The sequence below is a fragment of the Onychostruthus taczanowskii genome, unplaced genomic scaffold (assembly GCF_017590055.1).
Source record: "Onychostruthus taczanowskii isolate IOZ18803 unplaced genomic scaffold, ASM1759005v1 scaffold156, whole genome shotgun sequence".
NCBI lineage: Eukaryota > Metazoa > Chordata > Aves > Passeriformes > Passeridae > Onychostruthus > Onychostruthus taczanowskii.
Genome location: NW_024498751.1, coordinates 659,041 through 683,658, shown reverse-complemented (window position 1 = coordinate 683,658; position 24,618 = coordinate 659,041). Strand labels below are relative to the sequence as shown.

The 24,618-nt window shown below is 40.4% G+C and overlaps 1 protein-coding gene across 2 annotated transcripts in view; it reads left to right on the top strand.

Annotated features, from left to right (window-relative positions):
* Positions 1–18,625, top strand: part of DISC1 (DISC1 scaffold protein) — a 132,650-nt gene extending 114,025 nt beyond the window's left edge. Inside the window, exons 10-12 of one of the 2 annotated variants that reach the window (XM_041399144.1) lie at positions 7,910–8,027; positions 15,950–16,114; positions 17,667–18,625. In XM_041399144.1, coding sequence (XP_041255078.1) covers positions 7,910–8,027; positions 15,950–16,089 — 258 coding nt within the window. In that variant the 3' untranslated portion in view covers positions 16,090–16,114; positions 17,667–18,625. Of the gene's footprint in view, positions 1–7,909; positions 8,028–15,949 lie in introns of both variants that reach the window. The other variant, XM_041399143.1, reaches the window with a different exon arrangement.
* Positions 18,626–24,618: the final 5,993 nt, after the last annotated feature.

Sequence of the window (24,618 nt, the reverse complement as noted above, 5' to 3'; positions counted from 1 at the left end):
ACAATCACAACCAGAGTGGGCCCATTCCTTTTTTTATTTTTTTTCCATTGAAGATAATGGCATAATTGCTGAGTATTTCAGGGAGCTTATAGTTAAAACCTGGGCTAATATTTTTAACACATACCAACGACAGGATGAACATACTGGGGAAAAGAAGAACCAGTAATATTTAGGCAGCCCCACTGTAGCACTGTCATGATGCTTAGGAATGGAACAAAATCATGATGCTTAGTCTGCTTTCTTGTGTGCCACTAAAAATACCTTTGAATTTATTTTTGAAGTATACAAGCATACTGCAGCAGAATACACAGTAATAGGAGTTTCATGTAAATGAAAATACTGGAATTTGTAATTTTACACCATTTTCATAAATAACAAGATCTCAGAACCTAGTGCATGTATTTAAGAAAGCTAGGATAATTGAGTAACATGAGATGCATGGCCTATGAGAAAAACCTGTCAACATACAGAAATCTGTCTACATACAAACTAAGAGTTTAGGTAATACATGTGTAAGGAGGGTTACCCTGGGTCTAAGAGCTGTACTGTTCCAGTCTTGTCCATTTGTATATCAGTATGCCTTGGGTTGCAACTCACATAGTAAGGAAATTCAGTCCCCAAGCATTGTGTCCAGCCAGCAAATAAATTACATGGACAAGTAACCCCCAGTTCACCTTCCATAACAGCATACCTGCCTCCTGTCAAGTACAACTGACAAATGCTCCAAACCAGGCAAATATTAAATAAATAAATATTGAATTTAAGATAACTATTCAGATGAGGCATTTCTTCAGATTCCCACTGGTGAATCCAAAGACTGTGGAGCAGCTGGAATGATTCAGGAAAGATAATCTAACTGCAACACCAAGATTCAACATCAGATTGTTGACTTTGTGTTCAAGGAGACTGTGACATGAGGGCACGCCTACGATAGACTGCTTGGCTGTGGGTGATTTCAGCATAAATAAAAACAGGAAGCCTTGAGAATGAAGGTGAACTTTTCAGAAAATGCAAATGGCCTTTCTGATCAGTGAACTTTGTGAATTATAGATAAACTGTGTGGCTGCTTGTATCCACACATGACATAAAATAGGGACAGGTAAGCCCATGGGATAAAGGCAGCACAAAGCCCTGCTGCCATCAGGGTAAAATACTGAGGGCATCAGAGTTCACAGGTATACAGGGCTGCCACTGCAGAATTGCACACCAAGAGCTTAATATCTTAAAGTCCTCGGGAGCAGAGAGACTTTTGAAGTTTTGGCAGAGGGGGACGAAAGTGCATAAAGAGAATATAAAGCAATGATAGAAATACAAGAAAAGGAAATATGCTAGAAAGCCAAACTACCACACTGCCACAGCTGGACTGATGGTGACTTGTAGAGAGCTCTCCATAAAGCTCTGTGAAAGTGTCAGCAGCCTGTACCATGTCAAGGTTTTACCTAAATGTACCTTTGGTGCTCTGGTCCCCTAATTTGCTCTGGTCAGTCTCCCCGCTCCCTGCAGGAGAGCACCCAGTTAGTCATTCCTGATTGTTGCATCTTAGTGACTTGGGAGCAGAGATGGGAATGAACAACACTAGGAACCACCCATAAATGAAACCCAGCTCTACTGACTCCTTGCACAGCAGGGTGTGGACAGAGGAAATCAGTTCGGTACTTTTGTTTCTTTTTCCAAGTCCTGACCCACTGTGAATTTTTATTGGTTAGTCAGTAAATAGCCTCATCCTCCCGCAGCAGGAGCTGGAATTGTCCCAGTGTAATTAAATGAGCCAGTGCAGTAGTGTGCTCTCATTTTAGAAAGTCTGCAATTAGGGAATATCTTCAGTTTAGTAGGGATGAGAATAGGAAGACTGCTGTCAGGCCACAGCAGGGTGCTGGAAGGCAGTGAAAAACTCTATTCCTGCAGAGATGCTTTTCCAGGGACACTCCTGTGTAGCTGTAATGGGAGATACACAAAGGGAAGAATTGCCAACTTCGGACTGTAATTCTGATGAGTCATTTAACACTCCCATGTGGAGAAGGGTTAGGGATCAGTGCAAGCAAAGGGAGTGTGGGAAAACCATGTTATGGTGGGAAAGAGGTAGGTCACAGCTGGCTGGAAGGCTTTATGCCTAAATTGTTGCATATGAGAAAGTGGGGAGTGTGTTGTAGTGCTGAAGTCTCCTAAATGTATATAGCCACACTGATGGAACAAGGGAGCAGTCTGTAAGTGGAAGGTGATAAGAACAAAAGTAATTGGGAAACAACCTTGATCCCTCTTCTGAGAGAAGTTAGGTAGCTACTTCCATGAAAGAAAAGCTCATCTAAACAAAATCAGGGCAGCAACAGGAGAGTTTCTGTGGGACAAACTCTGTAGAAGAAGGAATCAGCAGATATTCTTTGGTACTGTCCAAAAGACATCAGGTTTATAGACCAGCACCATCTTCTTTTGGTGCAGAAAAGTGCAAACACAGTCACAGACTACGTCAGCAGTTTTTCAGTGGCTCAAAAGTTTTGACAAGGAAAGGACAAAAGTGTTTGTAAGAATGAGCCTAGAAGGATACTGCTCAGTGTAAGTGTGAAGCAGCAAGACCCCTGAGCACGCTAAGCTACATCAAACAGAAGACATGTGAAATGGCAAGGGAGTTCAGGGACAAGTTGGATCCAAGGGAAAGGTGAAAGAAAGCATAAAAGGTGAAAGGTGAAGCACTTTTCTAAGGAATGGTGAAAGAGAAAATAAATGAGATCAGAATTTTTTTTCTTCCTTACTCTCTGTGCTTTTGGTCTTTCTAAAGATTATAAGCTACGTCCAATTAAGTAGTGCTCCTAGTATTCACTACAAGGCAGCAAGAGTAAAATATCCAAAGGCAAATGAGATGTACTCAAGTCAGGCTAGACTGATGAAATTTCTCCTGAGCACATAGGAGCCAAGAAAAACAATCTCCAAACCATTAACAAGCTCCTTTGAAAACTCCTAGAGGAAGCTTGAAGTCCCAAGGGATGAGTAAAGACAGACTTTGTGTTTGCCTTTAAAAAGGAGGTAGGCCAGCAGTTTATATGCCAGTCAACATAATTTCAATTAGGATTAGAGTTCCAAATGATCTTGATAGATTGAAAGAATAGTCTGAAATCAATAAGAAGGGATATATTGAAAGACAGGTGCAAATTACATTTGAGGGAGAAAAATAGTTGGATTTATGTATAAAGATGGTAAATAGTAGCTAAATTGACAATACTGCAGAAAAATAATCTAGCTTTATAGTGGACTGCAAATATTGTGGGATTCATTACCTTCATTGTGTTGGAAGAAAGGGCAAATGTCACTTGCAGCCTCATTACTGGGAATGTCAGTTGTAAGACGGAAATAATTACTGTGCTTAGCTGAGAATGCCAAAGCCTCCAGAGGACTATGGCTCTAGTCTGGACACCTCACCTCCCTGTATCGAAGACAGAAACATGGTGAAGAAAAGAAGGAAAGGAATAGAAATAAAAGGTTTAGAAATCCTAGTCTGGTTGAAAGTCAAAGTCTTCAACCACATAAAACATAATGATATATAGGAGAACTATTAATTATTGTTGTGTGCTATGTAAGGGTAAAATGGAATGTAACCATTTTCGTTTGTAGCAGGAAGAAAACTTGCTCCCTGCAAGGGAACTTTAGCTCTAGAGCAGTCTGTACCCTATAACCAGAACCACCAGATCCCATGTCAGCTGCTAAGAGCCATGCATGCAGATACCAGCTGAGGACATTCACAGCAGGCTTGGTCACACTGCAAGTCACAGAGCAGGCTCTGGTGGTCCCTGGCTGCTTCCTGGACAGCCTTGCCATGCTGGTGTTGGTCATGAATAACATGCATTTTCCTCAGTGGCCTTTCTCATCTACAGCAGCTGCCCAGGACAATGCATATGGGTCAGTAAAACTGGGATGCAGAGGAGAACAAATTCTTTTGTTTGTTCCTCCCCTGCACTGTGGTCACCTCATGGCCATGCAGCTCATTTATCTCAGGGCATGTGCACTTAGCCTGCATGAGGCTGAAGCATCTGCTCAAGCAGGGCGAATATAAATGGTTGCATTTTGTTTCTAGTAATTATTTAAGATAAAGTCATGGCCTAACATTCTGGAGTTTCAAGTGCTGACAGTTGCCATTAACTTCTGCAAGGGTCAAGGGAAAACATGCAGCACTTGTGTCAGCTGTAGATCACTGTTCTAAACCTTGTGCCATAATCTGCCTGCAAGGACAACTTTTTGTAGTTGTTATTTACGCTACTTTGAGTTATTTTAACTATTATATGGTTGAGAATGTTTAGTGCAAGTGAAAGAAATCTGGCTTTGACTCTGCAGAAGGTGTTCTAAAGCTTCTATTTTATTTGGATTATGATGCTGCTGCTTAAAAGTAAGGCAATGCCCTTTTGCAAAAGTTCCTCTATAGGAAGAATGAATTTTAAGGACATATCTGGGAATCCTCCTTCTCAGCACAACCACCAAAGACTCTAATATAGACTCTATATGCCAATTCTTCTATATAAAATTGCTAAACTAGATGGAATAGCATAGGAGGTGTTTGCACTGGAAAAGTTGATCAAACATTTTCCTCAGGTAATGCTGTCGAGGAGCTGTTGCTCATAAGTGGTGTAATTTCTTGTAAAAGGATAAAGTAAAACACAGAAGATGAAAGTGGAAACCATTGCCTCTGCTTTTGATGCAATATGCTGATGTTCCAGCAGTGCATCAGCTGGAATGTTGTCTGTTTTTACCATTTCTTGCATCAGACTTTCACGTCTTTGGGAAAGAATGAGATTTCTAGTTTATCTGAGAAGCCAGAAGAATTTCACCTTAAAAAGTAAATCACACCCATATTTGTGCTGTTTTCACCTGCTTAAAGATTTAGAGGGAAAAGAAAATCCGAGCCAGCTACATTCCCTGTTCAGAGAAAAATCCATAAAACAATATTGCATTTCACCTCTCTCCTGCAATCTCTCCCAGCTGCTTCTTAAAAATGCCGTTAGAGCAAAAATAACCCAAGTCTGCAGACTTACAGCATCTTGTAGTATTGACATAACCTACAAGCTTGGATGAGTTGTATTTTATGAATAAGTTGAAGTTGAGCTTGAGGCAGAGTCCACTTTCCTCTCTGAGATATTGTTGATCAGTGTAAAATGCCACTTTAAAACCATGAGCTGTTCTGAATAGTTTGTGTATCACTGACAGGGGTTTTCCTGCCTACATGGACAAATGTCAAAGAAAAATACTACCAGTGATGTTACCAGGCAGGAAAAGAAGAGAAATCTTTTCTATCTATTTCTCTGGACTATCAAACCTTTTTAAAATGAGGGCCTGGAGGCAGAAGCTATGGAATTTGTTGAATATTTGGAATTATTGTTGTGTATTTTTGAGAGCACTGTATGCTTCTTCCATTTCTGTTTTCATATTTATTCATTTATTTATATAAATTCTGGAAAATAATAATTTATATGATGGTTCTCCTGCATTTTTCACATGACCTGCAAGTAAATACCTCGGAGTTGATGCTTGTCTAAGGCATTGGAGGAACTTCTCATTTCAACTAAAAAGGCAGCTGGGTTATGTAGGTACAGAAATGCTTCATTCATACACTGTTATGGCTGTAATAAAGAGAAATTAAGCTGCATTATTAGGATTTGAATACTAATTAAATATAACCTCAATCTTACAGAGCTATTTTGGTTACTCTGAAGTGCAACCATAGCCATTTAGTTACGATTAAATTTCAAGTGTTTAAAGAGCTAAACAAGTTTGATTTCACTTTTACACTCTCAGATTTCCCTGCCTTCCCATATTGTTGTTACAATTGGTTACATCTGCCTAATATTTATTGTTCTTTTACCTTAATTTCCAAAGTAAGTGGGATTTTGTTACATTTTTAGGCAATGCCTTATGTACCCAAAATATGATCAGGAAAAATACCCTGCATTTTTTCGTATGCAGAGCTTTCTCTACATGGTCATAATTTTAGATGTGCTTTTGGAGTACTTGGGTTTTTTCAATTTACTGATTTGTTTAGCCTGAGTCCTAGGTTCTCTTGGACATCAGTCATCTGTTCTTGCATGCACGTCCCAGAATGATTCCCTAAAAGCTTTCTACTGATACAAATGGCCTGAGTTGTCCCACTCTGTAACAGCACACAGAGTCCTGCTGGTATGCTGGATAATAATTTAGTTGCTGGATGGAAAGCTTTTTTTTCATCTGTCACCAGTTTTCAGGAAAAGACATTCCTAGTTGCTGCAAGGAGAATGTTTATTTTCCCATCCCATGCTCTCAGTTTAAAATCAATGGGTTTTTTTGACATCCATACATTCTGTGGGGTGCTGCTGTAGATTCTCAGGTTTGGTAATGCCTGGAAGTGGTGGGTCTGGTCCTGTGCACGGAGCCAGGGACTCTGTGCTTCTCTGTGTCTGAGCTGCAGGGGTTTGCAACATAACCTCTCAACCAACCTACCTGTCCAGGGCCTGAGCTGCAGCTGGTCCCAGTGGGATCTGCTGCACAGCCGGGTCGGGGAAAGGCCCAAGGAAAGCAGAAGGGTAAAGCTTGGTGCCATAACAGAGGATGTGCCAGCAAGAAGAGCTCTTCTGGTGTTCGACTCCGTGTATGCAATGTACTGTGAGCTGCAAAGTGAAAGGATAGCACACAGCTGAGATCTGGTAAATGTGTTCACCAAAACTCAAATTGTTTCACAGTGGGCAGCATTCCAAAAAGTTTTAGCATGATTTCTTTGGAAGGCCTTTGACTGAAGGTTTGATTGCTCTTAAACAACCACTGATCTCTTATAGCAACTGATAAGTGCAAAAGGCCCCAAGTACTTTTTTCTTTGGGGAGAAGAATTTTCTGCAGATAGTATATGGCCACATTAGAAACTGGCTTTATTAATGAGTGCACAGACTAGGTCTAGCAACAATATGGTTTTCTGGATTCCAGCTGATGAATAACTCATTTTTTTAAACATGGTTCTAGCAGAAGTTAATCTTGGCACCGTAATATTTTTTTACAAATGGCCCCCGTCATTACTGTAGACAGCACTATGGTGCCATGGGAGGGAGAGGAAAGGCTTGTCTCAGAGCTGCACAAATGGATTGATTTTTTTCCCCCTCTTTTCATATTTGCTGCTTATTTGGGTCATTTCTCAAAGTACTACTCAATGCAAAATATAAAAAATAGCAATTACCCTTGTGCAATGTATCTGAAAAAACTTATGAGAAGGACTTTGAAACTGGTTTAAAATACTCAGTTTAAAATAGAAAAAGTATTTGCCTGTGTAAGTTCTAAGTAGAGAAGTATTATTTTTGAAAATTTAGTCTTGTTTAATGATAACTGTATAAAAAAGTAGTTTCATCTTCTAATCTCAAAGACTTTGATGCATTTTCTTGTACTGCTTCAGCAAAGCCCCCAAGTACTCTAGCCAGATTTTTCTTCAAAAATATAAGTACATTTTATGTGTATAAGAGATACCAAAATGTTGCTGCTTGAAATATTTACATGACCTAAAAGTGTAAATCATATTTACATGAACAACTTGAAATTTGGGTACCTTAATGAGTGATAAGAATGAGACTTCACTCTGGCTGTGATGAGACAACGGGGGAGAAAGAGAGCAGTTCAGAGTAGTTGTCTTCACATCCCTAATTGTCTGCTGAAAGTGAGGTTGTGACTTTTTTTTCTGCTGGGAAGAAGACTGAGACCACAATCTCATTCCATTTCGTATTAATCACCAGTTTATTATGTAGAAACAGCTTTTTGTCTCTCTAATGGGAATTTGCTTTTAGGCAATGTCTTTGCACTGCAAAGTATCATATTCCCTTACTAATATTTTATTCTCCCTTTAATTTGATGCAAATTTGATGTAGAAAAGTGCAGCCAGCAGCAAACATGCTTTCTTTTATTTTTCAACTTTCTGTAGGAGTTCTTCATATTTTCTGCAGAGTTGGGAGAAAAATGTGAAGCAATAAGTGAGAAATTGGTGCATCTGGAAGATCAATTGCAAAGTTCCGCCTGCAGAGTTGATGAAGGAGTTATTCATATCCTTTTCGCTATAGCTATAGATACGTATCAATCTCTGTAAGTATGCACATGAGATACTTGCCTGTCAGACTGGCATGGAATGCTAGTTCTTAGTGTAGGTTAGATGTATTAAGAATGGGAGAAATTTTCCTCTTGCTGAAATGGCATTTTTGTGTAGTAAGTTTTCCTGTAGTGTATTTTCACTGTGATCTGATCCAGCTTTAATTGATTTAAACAGAAGTTCGTTCTTTGTAAATTTAGAATGGGCACTAAAAAGCCTTTATTTTACTGTTAAAATCCCTTTGTTGGTAATGCTCATATAATTAAACATGTAGCACACCAAAGGCTGCATGGATATGAATGAGTGTCCATGCACCTTCATTTCCCAACATGATTTAGCTGAATTAGATGCTACATTATTGACTCAGACTGTGTATATTGTCACCTGTAGTTTGTGGTTTTTTCTTTTTTAAAAAAAATGGGCAACAGATCCATCATGTGGCATTCTACACACCTGCCTCTAACACCAATGCAAGGAACCAAATGAGATATTGTCTTATGCCCTCTTGTCTTTTTCTGTGCTTTATCTGTCAGTTTTTCTGAAGATTGCTTAATCTTTATGAGGAATTCCTTGGCCATTTTTTCAAAATTTAAGAACATGAAGTTTTGTTTCATTTGCAACTTTCATAGGAAAAATTTTCATAAAAGGGATTTTGTTCTTCTAAGAAAGGGCAAAGAAAGTACGATCCAGTGAAGCTGAGGAAGATGAGAGTACTGAGCTGGTTAGGTTTTAGTAGAGAAGAGGTGGCAGGTGAGAGGATAATGAAGAAAGAGAGATATGTTCAAGCTGCAGAGATTAGCAGAGGAACTCTTGGAGACATCTGAATGTAAGTAGGGGTGATGATGGTGCTAGAAAGGATTCACTTCCTGCTAAGAGAAGGTGGACAGTCCTACAGAGGATAGTTTAGGGAAAGGAGAATAAATAGTGTGTGGAAATACTACTGTGTTTTAAGCAGTTGGGCATCTATTACAAGTCGTTGCAGAATTCCTATTATATAAACTTGATTTCTTTAAAGGTAGCAGAAGGATAAAGTGCAAGGGGCAGAGGGAAGGAGGAATGGTGCTGGGGGAAGGGGATTTGGGTTGAAGGAGAGAAATCCAGTCAGTAATTTGTCACTATAAATGTTTCTTTTCTAAGCATTTCCATATACACACAATATACAGAAAGATTATTCAACATTCTTTTCATTATACTTGCAGTGTTCACTCTTGGTTGCTGTTGTGTTTCCCCAGTGCATTCTTCTCAGAGCTGTATGGGTGTGTCTTGTGTGTGTGTGCAGAGCATCCAATTCCTTTCTCCCTTGTGTGTATCTACTCTCAAATGGGCTTTCTCAGTGGCCCTTACAGAAGAACACTGAGGGTTGGAGTTATAGGTTCTTTGCAGGGGACTTAAGTTAATATTCAAACTGAACAGTCACATCTGATCATAGTTTAACTTTACTAGATAAGGTGAAATAAACTAGAAAACTGCATTTTTGGTTCCAGAAGATAATACACTGCATATATGTTTAATAGTAGTGTTTCTTATGTTCTATGGAGCGTGCCTATTTCTTCACAGCTGTTGACACTGCAAGAGATAGTTAAAAAGTAAAATTAGTAATTGTAAATTTCAGGAGAGTTGTAGATTAACCTAATTTTAAGCCACAGTTTTCTGATAGAGATCTGACTTCCTCTATCAGTGAAATTCAGCTCATGTTGCCTAAATACAGAAATGCACAGTTTGTGATATCCTGATCCTAGCAAGACCATCAGTTACAAAATAAGAAACCATGTTTAAAACACAGAGATGTACAAAGAAACAGTTCAGCAATTCAGCTACCCCTCATTAACATCAAGTTGCTATTTCAGAGGTAGTCCAGGTCAATGTGCATAAAATGTTCCTATCTGGTACATATAATCACTGTGCTGTGCTTCAAAAAGGAATGAGAAAAATAGCTACCATAGTGCTACAGACCTGTAGATAGGTTGTTTTTTTAATATAAAGACTTCTCAGTGCCTATAAAATTAGCTTTCACTCATTGATAACTTGCCTGTATTGCAGGAACCAGCACTAAGCTAAGAGACAACAACTAGCCTCAGTAGAATCTGTTGTTTGCATGGTAATCTGTTTGATTTTAGATAAAACTATTCCCTCTCACAGATACTGGACAATCATGCAGTTTTCATTAAAATCTGTAGAATTCTGAGAGCAAGAACTTAAAGACCTGAAATAGTAATGAAAATTAGATAAGTTTTTCCAAGTACATTCACTGGTTATTTTCACTCTTCCCATATTTCTCCCAAAAAACTGCCTTACACATAAATGTTACAAAATGTATTAGGTCAAAAATCTAACTGGGAGCTGCACAGATGTAAATTACTCCTGTGGTCTGATTATTAAAAGACTTCCAAAGATTCCACTGAGAAAAATAAATTCCTGATGCTCTAGAGTCATTTTCTAATGTTTAGTGTGTGTCATAGCTTTGATTAATAATTAAGTTTGTATTGGAAGAAAAAATGCAGATGTCATTGTTTTTCATTCTATGTTTTGATGGCATAGCACACTTAAATCAACCATGCTGCTCATCATAAGTGCCAGCACCCTGATCTGAACAAAGGAGAAATCCAGTGATATTTCTTGGCCCTGGGTATAGGCACAGACCCACTTGCAATTCTAATTTATTGTTTAAATCTTTCATAAAAACCACTAACTGCCCTTCTATATAAAAAGCATCAAACAGTAGGGGCATGGGACTGGATGTTAAAGTTCTCTGTAGCACTACGACATATTTGCTAAATTCTATGTAGTATAACCAAATAAACCTACAAAATATTCAGTTATGGTTGATCATTAATGAGTGTATGAAAATAGTCCACATCATTAATTGGAAAAACCAAAGGATGAGAGGTGACTCATTATGGTGTCTGCAGAGCTGATGAGAGGTGTTACTTTCCTGACAGTAAAGGCCTGGAATTCCCACTAAAATTAAATGGAACCTATATTGCAATTTCACAGTCATTTTTTGTTCTTAATGAGTAGTTACATTTTGATAGACAATTTGAATGCATGTAATAATTCCTCTTGGTGGAAATGCTTTGTTGGAAGAAAACCTGGCTGTAATATTATTACAAAAACAATCTTTCCTTGCCCTAAAATAGGCATTTTAATCAGTTATTCTGAAAGCAGGACTTTGTGCCTAAACATTGATTAAATCTCACTTTGCTAACCTTTCACCTTTATCCTGCAGCAGGCTCCCATACAAGTCTTGTTTTACACCAGAGCAGGTTTTCAACAGAATCATGTAAAATTTAGCCCTGTCTGTAGCTCAGTGAGGAATCTCACTCTGGGTGGACCTGTAAGAGATTTTGGGATTCTCCAAGAGTCAGAGGTGGCAATGGCACCCTCTTTGATTTTATTTTAGATGACAGAAGGGTGAGCTCTTCCCACTGTGTGCCACACCGAGAACATAGTTCCACTTGTATCGTTTATGCTCTGATAGAGGTAGGTCAGTGTATTTCCACCAGGTGCTGCAATTTATTTGCCTTCCATTTTCTGCTGGAGCAAGCAATTTGAAAGTAAATGATATTCAGAACACTGAAGGGTTCAATTTTTCAAGATGTAGCACTCATTCTGTTGCAGTTTTTTGTTTAGTAGTTTTTGGGGGAGTATTTTGGGTTTTGCGTGGGAGGGACATTATCTTAGTTTATATAAACAACATTCATGGATGTGAAGGAGGGCAACAGTAATCAAGGGGGTAATTGAGAAAATTCTAATTGGTTGCACTACTGCAAATATCCCTGAATTTTGTAAGAAGAAGTGATTGATTTCCAAAGGCCATTTTACTCTCTTGCTGTGACACCACACAGAAACATCAGGGACTTGCTTAGTATCTTTCCCTTGCTCCCAAGAATGCTCTTCAAAAAGGCCAAAACCCAAGTCATTCAAAAGACTTACTGAATTGTCTTGGCTCTTCACTGGTCCTTTGGCATGTAACACACACAATCAAAGAATTGTTTAGTTGGAAGTGACCTTTTGAAATCATCTGGTCCGACTCCCTGCTCAAGCAGGGTCACCTAGAGGAGGTTGCCCAGGATGTTGTCCAGTCAGATTTTGAATATCTCCAAGGATGAACACTCCACAACCTGATTGTGCAACGCAGTCCAGTGTTTGACCACCTTCAAACAAAAAAATGTCTTCATGTATTCAGATTCCATTTTCTATTTTGGAATTTCTCCCTATTGCTTCTTGTTCTGTCCATGGACAAAAAAGTCAGAAGAGCCTGGCTCCCTCTTCTTCATTCCTGCCTTTCAGCTATACACAGTGGTAGTATCCTGTGAGCCTTCTTTTCTTCAGGTTGAAGAGTCACATCTCCTCATGTGACAGATACTCAAATCCATTAAACCAGTCCCACGCTGGAGTCATTCCAGTAAGTTCTTCTCTCTCACTGTGGAACCCACAACACCCAGATGGGACCTTAGCAGTGCTGATTAGGGTGGAAGGATCATCTCCCTCTGCCTGCTGGCTGTGTTTTTGTTAATCCAGCCTGTGAGGCTGTTGGGTACCTTTGCTTCATGACACATTGCTGGTGTACAGTCTATTGTCCACCATGACCTCAAGGTCCTTTTCTACAGAGCTGTTTTCCATCTGGAGTAGACCCCCCATGGGTGCTGGTGCCTGGGGTTAGGAGTGACACTTGCAGTTAGGTGGTGGCACATTGGGCTGAGCTTCTGTCTGCAGGCACTGTAGAGTTTGGCTTTTGGAAACAAGCAGAATAGTTGACCAGGTTAGAAACAAGAAAAGACCCAACCAAAAGCCTCTTTTTGATTATTTCTGTTCTTTAATAACTAATTTCTTCTTCAGATGTCCCAAAAATGCAGTTACTTTCCAAAATCCCATTGGCCCTTATCTCAGAGCAGTCATTCTTCATTGTCCTTTCAATGTCTTTTATCTCATAAAATGTACTCTCAGTTTCTAACCTTTCCTATAAGAAGGCAACTGATCGATAACATCTACTTTTTGTCTCTTTTCCCTGAACATCTGGGCTGAGAGATCAGAAGCTCCATTTGAGCAAAATGATCCCATTTTTTCTAAAACTTAAATAAGTCTCTACAGTAATTTGATCTGCATTTATCTGCTTGCAAATCATGGGTTTTGAGATGATTCTCAAGTTTTTCAAAGAGACAAAGTTAATAGGTGAAAAGCTTATAAAGCAAGACAATGCAGCATTGGACCTGCAGCATTGTTGAATATGGGTTGTACTTGTTCACAAGTAATTTAATTTACTGCTTATTTGATATTGTGGAGTTTTTTTCAGTTTTTAGAGGAAGACAGCAGAACCAGAAAATATTAAAATATTCCTAGCTGGAACTTGTTTTCTCTCCTGCCTTGGATACTGGCTCAATATTTGCAGCACTGGATAGAGAATTTGAGCATGAAGGACACATATGCATGTGGACCCATGCGAAACTGTTTATTTGCATTTTTAAAATGAGTGAAGCTGTTTCTCCAGATATAACCTGTGTGTGGGTAGAGATGCCATCCTCAGCCATATACCATATATTTGACTTAGCCATAAAGGCACATTTGACAGTTACTTGTCTACATATGATTGTGGTGTTATGTATGAGGTTATTGGTACTTGCTGTACTTAGACTATGCAGTCACATTTTTTTTGTTGCTCCATCCTTCTGTTGGTTGACAGGTTTTTTCCTGTCTTCCTCATTTTCTTCCATCCTTTAAGATTTCTCATCCACTGTCACTGAAACATTTCAATTTTGCTTTTTCTCTCTTCCTGAAAAGATTTTTGTAGTTGCCTGGGATATACATGTAACAGCATGTAGTCAGAGGCTATACATCAGAATTAAACTTCAGAAGGTTTATGGTGTTCATGGATTGCAGGATTAACAGTTTAACAGTAAGGTTTTCAGCAGAGCCTCATGATTAAGTTGCAGAGGGGTGGAGAATCCAGGACTTAGAAGTGGATAATAATATTTCTTACTTCAGAGGAGATGCAAAGCATAATTAATTTGTCCTTGTACAGTGCTTTTTGATCCTGGGATAGGAGAAGCTTTGTGTGTACTGCTACTACACATAATCAGAGACAGAAGCGCTTTAGATTAACAGAGCTGTCCAGAAATTAGAATTATGCATGAACATATTAAGAGCAAAACATCATAGCAAATGCATGTAAATACACAAAGATGAAGTTTTAGGGAATTTATAACAGAATCAAAAGCAGACAAGACTTTCCAAAGACATAATAATGGTTGACTGAAAGAGCTGTGGTTGGTGTAGCTTTACCATGGTCCAGTCACAATTTTTCAAAAGTAGCAGCTTAGTATTTACACTCACATAACCTCAGGCCATCTTTTTTCCTTGACATTGCATTAACATTGGGGTCAAGTAAAACAGCATTTCCTAATGTATGAGCTCTGCAAAGGACAGATTGTCCTTGTGCATTATTATTTCTGTGTGTTGTACTTTTGAAACAGAGTTGTTTCAGTGTCATCCTGTTTCACTTCCCTTGAAGTGAGATTCTGGCATAATTTGATAACATACTGCTAAATTGGTCTATTGCTAGACCAATTTCTGTCTTTTGGTGCCTTTGCCCTTCATCCATACCTGTTCAGGAGGCCTCAGTGGGATGGGATGGACCCTAGGGTTTGTTCATAGACTTGGTCATTGGTTTACCATTTCAGCAGGCTCTGACTTGCCTCTGCTTGCTTTCTTCTTCACATAAAGGAGAAGCTATAGAAGAGAGGATAAAATTGGTTGTCTCATTGAGCTTGGACTTCTTCCAACAATGGATAGTGTTGCTGATTTAAGATTATCAGCAGAAAGCCCAGTATAATTGGTAGTACAAACTTATTCCCAGTCATAGAAAAGCTGTACAGCCAAGGAAGCCTAGCCACTTAAAGGCTTGTGCACATGTAAGTGGTTGCTACTGTCTCTGTGAATGTCCTACCTTCATCTGTCAGTCTGTTCCCTGCTGCACCCCTTGTTGCCACCACATGATCTCCATCTCATCATTCTGGAGATGGGAAAGAGGGAAGTGGAAGGTCTCTTTCAGAGATGGAGCCATTAACCATCAGCTTCTTCCTGAATTCATTGCAGGAACCCTGAACTAGACAGAGGAAAATAAAATGTGGAAAACTCTTTCTTAACCAAATGAAGCGTTTTATACCAATTATTGCTTTTCAGGTGGCCTTCCTTTTAATGCACGACAGTACAACCTCATTACTGCCCTCTTTGCTTTTCAACTTGTTCAAAGCATTCCCTGTGGAGTCTCGTACAGCTTTGTTTGTGTGTTCTGCACTATAATTATAATGATAATTCACCTAACATGAAAGCTTTCTGGAGGTAAGTGTAGCAGAAACACTTTCTCTGCTGTAAGCTAATTTTGCTCCTTACCTAGATTCCCACCCCACCTGGCATAGCACATGTTGTTGAGTTCACTAATGCCACACAAGCTGTGGTCACTTGGCATTTGTTTCAGACTACTCCTGTTGCCTTCACCTGGTCTGTGTCTCTGGCATAAAAGTCCAGCCTCCATCCATCAGGGAACTACTGCTGCTTCCTCCATGGCACACAATATTTTTTGTCTCTTTCCTTCCTTTCTTCCCATGAGAAGAGCATCCAAGCAGTATCCCCCATCCCCTCCCTTTTTTAAACTGCTAAATAATGCTACTTGAGAACTTGAGTTTGCCTGCATTTTTCTTTTGCTAGCAAGTGTGAGAAATGTATTAATATTTAATCCAAACAATTTGGAAGAAGTTGAAGCTACAATTAGATAGCCATGGCCATCTGTTGTGAACAGCAGATCAAGAATGTACTTAATAACTTGGAAAGAGAAAAGGGACTGCCAATCACCTATAGAATATTCCTTAATAAAGCTTGCACAGTCTCTGCAGAGGGAGATCCAGGTGGTGAAGGAGACACTCCAGACCGTGCTGGTGCAACTTCAGTCAGCCAAGGAGGCAGGAGAAGAAAAGGCTGGAGACTTCCTCTGTGACAGCTGGTGTCCAGGAAAACAAGACTGAAAGGAATAATGAGCAGAAAGAGCTGGTAGGATGACATTAATTCACAAAGGGCTGCTTTTAGTAACTGAATACTGTTTTACTAAGCCTCAGGGATCTCTTCTCTCCCCTGCATAACTAATAACTAAATCAATTATGGAGAAACAGAGCCTGGAGGTCTATCATCAGAAGTATGCTACGCAGGCTCATATGTTTTGGCACAGATTGGGAAACAGCTTTCAGAGCAGAGCAGCTCCTGTAAATGTGTAGATTACAAATTGATACATTTCAAGTGAGTCTGCAAAGTTGCCTTTAATGTCAGTGAAGTGTTCTCCTTGAAGGCTCATAAACGCTGTCTTCCTCTACTCATGGATTTTTTTCCCCTGATTTAAAAACGCAGCATTACAGCTGGAACATCTAGTATTTCTTGGAAAAGAGCTCTAAGAATAATAAGAACTTTTTTCCCCCCCTTTGGCTTTAACAGCTTTCTTACACTGAATGTATTTTCACATTCCTGCCAATAATTAAATCAATAGGTGAAATTCAAGCTAACCATGTTCTTTCAACTGAAATTTGGATCTCATTTGCTCTGTGGTATTAAGTACAGTGGAGGTAACTAACAGCAGCCCCTACAGGAGTAGTTTAATTCAATTTATTTAGGTATTAATGTAAACTTTCTTTAGTAATACAGGGGTTGTAAAGCAAAAAAAAAAAAATCTTACATTGGTGATCTGTGTTGCTTATATTTAAATATTGTATGAACAAAAAGTCATTTAAGTCTTGTAAAGATTACTACCGTTACTTTGATCTTCCTTGTAAGCTTCAGAAGGAATACAGATTTTTTTGCAAGACACATATGTAAATATATACACATGCATAGTTAAACATGTTTTTTTATAGGAAATAAAAGCAATATTCAACTGAAGCCAACTGGATGATTGTTCAAGAGTTAATGTCTTCAAAAATTCATGTGTACTTCTACTTTGATACCAGTATATCTCTGATACCATAAAAATTCTGTTGCAGAGGGAGAATTTTTTTTTAATCTTAATTTTTAAAAATACAATAGAAAATGTCTTGCAACTGAGTACTGTACTTTTTTGATACTGTTTTTCTGACATTTTTAGAATTACTCTTCTACTTCAGTTACATTTTATAGCCACATTGTGTTTTTGCAAAGTTTGAAGGTCATTGGACTGCTTTCCCACTAAGATCCTGTTCATTTTTTGTGTGTTTTAATGCTAGTTGAAACTTTTACCTCAGTGTTAAGTATGGAAGGAGGGAGGAAAAAAAAGTGCCAGGCAGCTGAGACATACAACAGGATTATAATTGCCTCCAGAGCTGTCAAACCAGGGCAGCAGAGCTCAGGTGGTTTCTAGTCATCAGATCCTCAGGGTTGCGTTACAGCCCTGTAATTCAGAACATGGTTGACTCTTCTCATTGAGTAATATATGGGCCAATATCCACGTTGTGGTAAAGACTCTTGGAGCTCCAGCTTGCATGGACTCTGCTACTCGGTTCTCTAATGGAGATCTCTTGCTATTCTGCTTGACAAGTTTGTCTCTCCATGTCCCTGTTCAATACCTACCTCCCCACCACAGCTCTGGCACTTTCTGAAGCTCCCCTGAACAGATGAACAAGGTGTTTGCCTCCACCTCAGGGCGGGAGACAAGTGCAGGTGGCGCCCTGACATTCAGCCCACGCACAGGACCAGCTCCAGGGCAAAACCTGCCTGCCAGAAAGCACTCATGGAAACCCACATGAGTTCAGGTAAAGAAGAAAGAGAGCACTCTGATACGGCTCTTAAAACTGTTTCTTTAACACCCTGGGGTTCAATACCATAGAGGGCCCAGGTACTGCATTTCCAGCAAGGAGCATTTGTGTAGGACTGTGACACCAGTCCCAGAGATGATGGCCAGTACACTAAACTAAGGTTTCATGACATCTCATTTTCCCACCCTGCAGAGTTTTGTCCTTTGAATACTTAGTGCCTCCAATGTAAACAGTTGTTAGGCCCCAGAAGTGCCTTAGACCAGGATCAGCTACAGCTGAACCATCAGGTCTACCTTCTTGCAGCAGCAAGGGCTCAACAAAAGGAATAGGACCCGACCATCACAGGGGCAGGAGAACAGCATCCTCATTCCCACTAGCAAGATTTCTTGAAGACATTCCCATTCAATTAAAAAAACTGTATGGCTTTTGTGTTTCAAAGCTTCAGAGCACTATTGCATCTTAATAAAAACTTAGTTTAGGCAACCACTCTAATAAGATACTGAATTTCTAAGGAGAAGGGAAACTGAATCAGTCATCACTGGTGTTATGTTTGTATCTGTTAACATCTATTTTATATGTAATGTGGACTACTACTACTCCTTTAATTTATTGTTCCATTAACTTCATTGTTTGTTGTGGGAAGTTAGAGCCAGTAACCATCCCTTTTCTCAGACACATTTGATAATAAGCATACTTTAAAAAAAAAAGGTACACTATGCAATGTATCGGCTGCCTTTTATCTGTGAATAGAAAACTTTCAAATAAAGAGAAGTATGTTTTTAACTAACCCAATGTCTGTTTGCATTCTGTGCCGTGTACAGCATTTTAGAAGTTTCATCACGGGGACTGGAGGAGAGAAAAGCAGAAAGAAACCATGTGTGTGACTATTATTGTGCTGCTGACAGCAGTAATTCATCTGCTTGGGCTAGCCTGTTATGTCTTTTGAAAACAGTCTAAAGAGATCTTCAAGACTAAAGCCTGACAGCAACATGTAGTTCTTTTCAGTATGAGAGGGAGAAATAAGTATCACACAGTGAACTGTACAGACAGGTGAAACCTGCACTTGGGTCCCAGCTTGACTCAGTCTTGCTCTGCAGCTGAGTCCTCCCTCAGTTTCTCACCCCTGGGTAAGGGCTGGAGGAAGAGCAGTGTGACTGTGTCTTGGCTACAGCAATATCTGAGGTCAAAGTTGTGCTCTTACACACATTCATTGCCATGATGGGAGGTAGGAGAGTGTGCATAGTGTCCCAAGGACCACTTTCATACATTGTTGCTAGAATTCTGACTTCTGGGCAGACTGGTCTCCCACCACCTGCAAACAATGAAAATCTCCAGAAAGAAGTTGCTTTCCTGCCCAGGTCATGTGCTGTCCCTAGACCCAAGAGGTTTAAAGCCCAGACCCAAAAGGTTTAAAGACTACATAAGAAAATAGGGCTTGGTGTTTTTCCCTTTGCTACAGCAACAGAATAATAAAATAATTTAGATTAAGACCCTAAGTCTGGGCCAAACCATTCACCCAACACTGCCAAGCAAGTGCACCAATAAACACATCCATAAGTGCCACATCAACACATCTTTTAAATACCTCCAGCACCGGTGACACTATCACCTCCCTGAGCAGCCTGATCCACTGCTTGAAAAGCCCTTTCAGTGAAGAATTTTTTCTTGATACCTAACATTAACCTCCCGTCACACTTAGAGTGCATCTTGAGGGCATTCCCTCTTGATCCTGTTACTTGTTACCTTGGAGCAGAGGCCAACCCCCACCCGGCTACAACCTCCAGGCAGTTGTAGAGAGTGATATGGTTCCCCCTGAGCCTCCTTTTCTCCAGGCTGAACACCCCCAGCTCCCTCAGCTTCTTCGCATCAAATTTGTGCTCCAGACGCTTCACCAGTTCCCTTGCCCTTCCAGAGCACACACAATGGACTGCTCCAAGAGAGCTGCAAGATGAGGAAAAGTAGCTCATCTTTAGCAGTCCCTTTGTGGGAAGAGTGGTCGATTTTGTTGAATATACCCCCCTCACGGTACAAACATGCTCTCAAGGGACTAAAGACTGAAGCAAGTAGAAGAGAGCACTCCAAAGGGTGTTCAGCTCCAGCCTAATATTGCTTTTCGCAATCAATTAGCTAATCCATTATTTCTAAAGCATGACAGCTCAGGCTTTTGCTATCATTACTTGTTAAATCAAGATAAGTGCCTGTTTTCTAGAGCATTGGAGAAGGCAGTTCAATAATGGGTCCCAGATAGGCAGTAGTGCTGGAGAGAGCTCCAAGGTGAGATTAGAATAATCCTCATGTATCCTCTTAGTTTGCTATCCTCTTAAAAATGAGGCTGGGACAAAGAGGTTTGTTTTTTGGGGTTTTTTTGGTTTTTTTTTGTTTTGTGTTTTTTTTTTTTTTTTTTTTTTTTTGTTTTTGTTTTTGTTTTTTGTTTTTTTTTTTTTTTAGTCTCAGAAATTACCATGCTACAAAGAAGCTCTAAAATAGTGAATATTTTTCTGCACTGCTAAAGATGATAATACAAGTTTCTGGAGAAGCATTAAAAAATAATAAGAAGAAAGGGCCTGTGAATAAAGGAGATTCTGCCTGAACCTGAAAAGCAGCCAAGCCAGCAGCCACAGTAAAGCATTTCTCTCAAATTTCTAATGAAGACTTGGATATGAGGCCTGGGAAAAGAATATCTGGGGTTGAGTGAGTAAGGAAATGTTTGAACTCTGCGCATGCATGGTGTTCAGTCACACTTTCCTTGTTTCCTTATCTGGAAGAGCAGTGTCTTTGGGAAGGGGTTGTTGGGGCATTGTCAAAGACACATAATGTCAATACAACACTAGACTATTTGTTCTTGTAATCACCTGCAAAGTTGAATAAATTGTTTAAAATTAAACCAGCCATACAGGAATACTAAGTGGCAAGAGAGAGAGAATATTAAAGTAGTGAGGCACAGGTAGGAGACACATGATAGATCTCACTAGAGAAATGGAAAATTGAGAGACCTTTTCACAGTGACGATCCAATTTACAGGAAGAAAATGACCTTGAATTTATTACTTTTTTCACACTGAGACTTTGAAACTCCAAAGGAAAGACCTCTCTGTTTTCCTGTCAAAGTAGGCTTAAGATTTTTTCTATCAGCTCAATCCCAAAACCTAGAGTTTTGTGCCCATTCTCATGTTTCCCTGTAGTAGCAGCTCCAGGGCAAGGCTCAGGGGCAGCAGCAGGGAGCCAGGCACAGCTCTACAGGTAGAACTTCAGGGCTGTATCACAGTTTACTCCTTTAATTTCAATAACATGACTTCCTGGAGCAGCAGCTGACTGGTTGATCCAGCTATTTTCCTCACTTACATGGGCAACTCTGAAGAGCAAGAACATGGCATTGCATCTGTACACAGTACAGACAAGCACTGACAACTCTGCTGTGCCCCCATAAAGTAAAAGCAAGTGAGGTTTCAGAAAAAGATGTACAAGAACCTCTTTGGAAATTAGGGCAAACTAATGTAAGTTGTAAGACCAGCAAAATTCAGCACAGATAGCTTACCAACTAAAGCCCAGAATGTGACCCACTCATGTCCTTTAGTATTTACATGGAGAAAGATTTGCCTACTGGTTGTTTTATCTAGCAGAAATCACAAAACAAAGAAGGAAAAAAAAGAAAAAAAAATTTTAGCAGGGAGAGTAATTATCCACTGGTGGGGTTTTTTTTTTTCCCCCAGAAACTGTGATTCTGCATCCCAGATGCAATGCACTTGAAACAGAAAACACCACTATTCAGTTTTATACAGCCTGTATGATACCTGTAGAACTGAAAAATAGTCACGGGGCTTTACCTTAAATATATGTATTTTCCTTACTAGCTTAAAAAAAATAATAGAGGCACAGAAAAAGAAATGCTTTCATGAAATAGTGCTTAGCTCAGAGCAGAGTTGGAGGACAGAGCAACTGGGTGTCAGCAAGTTGGGAAAGTCTATTCTCTGATCTTGACCTTAGCTCAAAAGGACAAGTAAAACCAAATGCTAGGGAAGGCCTTCCTGTAAATCTTCCACAGGAAGCAAAGGCTGAAGCTATTACAAAATGTTTCACAGCCCAGCTAGGGAGAAGCCTAGGCTTATGAGCCAAATTTCTTCCCTCTTACATGCAGGCAGGTTAAATGGGCTCAGGAGCTAGGGACACATGCCATTGTGCAGTACCAGGGAGGACAGGCCACCAGACATGGTGGCCCAGGAGCAGAGGCAGTGCCACAGCACTTGGACAGCACTCCAGCCTGAGAGGCAGCACAGCCACTTGCAGCAGTGCTCATCATCCTCTGCAACAGAGGAAAGCCCAAAGAAATCCAACCAACAGTAAGCCATCAGGCACTTCTTGTCTTGGTTGTTTGTGCTGATCAATGTAGTGCTGCTTGGTTTTGTTAAATGAGAAAGAAAAGGTGAAAAGAGCACCCTGCCTCTCACAGCCATACGTGATTTGTCATTGCTAATTTTCTATAATGAACTGTAGCAAGTGAAACCAGTCTCTCTCCATTAATCCTGATGGGAAAGGTTTCTTCTCTGTCTTCTCATCAAGTACCCCAAATTCCTTGAATGAATATATGCTATAGCTGTACCAAACACCCAACTGCCCTTGGCAGCAACACAGGGCAGCTCTTCCAGCACAGTAATACTCCCTGGTTATGACACGGGAACAATAAGGCATCACCAGCCTTATTTCCTTCCATGTGTGGGGTTTTTTATTATCCTGGATTAAAAATGTAATTGGTTTGGTTTACTATAGTGGGGGAAAAGGGGAAATAAAACCAAACAAAAACCCAATAAGCAATGTTGTGCTCTGAAGGAGAAGTAAATCACCTGGTTAAAGTCTCCTGTTCTGCAGGCTTTGTTCTTGGGCTTTAGGAAGTTCTTCCCACAAGATATATTGAGGTCAGCAGAACAATCATTTAGGGATTTTTTTTTTTACTTCCCCCATACATTGGTAACGGAGCATTGCTTATCTTTTGCAAGACATATTAGTGAGCTTCAAGTTTTACCTCAAACTTAGTGGTCACTGGGTTATGGGGGATATTATTTAGCTCTAGAGGTTCAATCAGTAGAAGAAAATATTCATAATTCCTGTGCACAGACAGTCTAAATTGACCAAACTAACCAAAGTGTCTGATGTCTTATGGTCAGGAGCTCCCAGAGTGCTTAACTTCTCTCCAGTCAGTCCACCCTGAGGTAGAGGCTCATGCAAACACATGTGCTCCACATTCATTCCTCTAACACCTTTAACATATGGTTTATGCATGTCCTTAGTGGTGCACTGATTGGAAAGAAAGGAGCAAACTTCATGCTGGAATTCAAGGCTTTTTCCCCACTGCTGGCAGTCATCTTTTCATTTCAGCTTTCCTCTTTGATCTCCCTGCACAGCATCCTGCATCTGCCATGGGCTGGCACAGCAGCTCTGGGACACGGGTGGTGGTGGCAGCGCTCACCCCTGCACTCGGCACATGTGCACGGGCACATCCCTCTCCTCGCACGCATGCTCCATGCCAGAGAATAAACAGAGCCCAGCTGCTTTACCCTTGCTCCTTTGGGTCAAAGCCTGCCAAAAGCCTGATGCTCAGGGCAGGCAGGCATGCTCGTTAGGGAGTGAGGATCCCCAGGGCTCTGGTCAAAGAGAGTTGTTTCCATCCAAGCCTTGCACACATCTGCTTCTTGAGAGGTTGAGACCAGCCAGGCAGAGAGCAGAGCCATTTGTCTCTACCCCCACACCTAAAGGGTTTACTAATCTTCTCCCTCTCACTGCAAAAAGCACTGGCAGAACACCACCAGACAGGCAAGAAAGTTTAGTTCCACTGGTAGAAGTAGGAGGCAAAAGGCACATTTGGGCAGGCAGGGGCTTGCCCCAGCAGCTTCCCCAGAGGAGTTAATCTCATCACAGAATCACAGGAAGAGCTACAGGACCTTGTCAGCCCCACGCATGCCTGAACGAGGGAACCCAGGTCCTCACAGGGGATTATCAGCTACAGCAGTACATTCACACACCTTCCTTCCCATTTTTGCAGGGGGAAAGCAAACTCATCTGCCTGGAGATAGAGCAAAAACAAATTCAAAAGTCAAGGATAGCCTGGATCGCCATCTGACCCTACTAAAGCTGGGCTGTGTGAGCATGGGCTTTCAGCACTGTACCAGCCTCAGCTGGAGTTAACACATCAGTCCTGGGTGATTACTGTGCAGCTCAGTTAGTGATCATTAAAGGCTTTAGAGAAAGAGGAGGGATGAACCTCTCATGCCTTATAGGTGACTCCAAACTATCCCCAAATTAGCAATTAGAAGTGCTGCCCAGTGCTGAAGGTAGATGAAAGGGCAGAGGTCCTGGTCCCTTAGGGCTTTTAAGCACATCTGTGATTTTGAGAATGTCTGAGGCTCCAGTAAATTCTACCAATGCCCTTAAAATAAAAACATTGTATGCTGTCAAGGCTGTGCAAAGTGAACTTTCTGGTGATTCTTGCTTCACTAATGCTAGGATGAAATCTATGTGCCTCTCTAATTTTTGTGAACCCACCACTCACCAGTCAAGAGTGAGGTCTCTTGACCAGTCTATGAGGACCCTCTAGGCAAGGATGCAGACAAGAGGCACAGGATGTTCAGACCCTTTCTTTCATGTATGCCTCTGACTTTGGACACCAGGTTGATTTTGAAAACCCCTACAGTGCTTCACTGGGGCTGGGGGTAATTAAAAAGGCATCATTAAAGGCCCTGAAGTTAGGCAGGGCTGTGCATAACCCTGAATTGATGTAGAGAAAATAAAA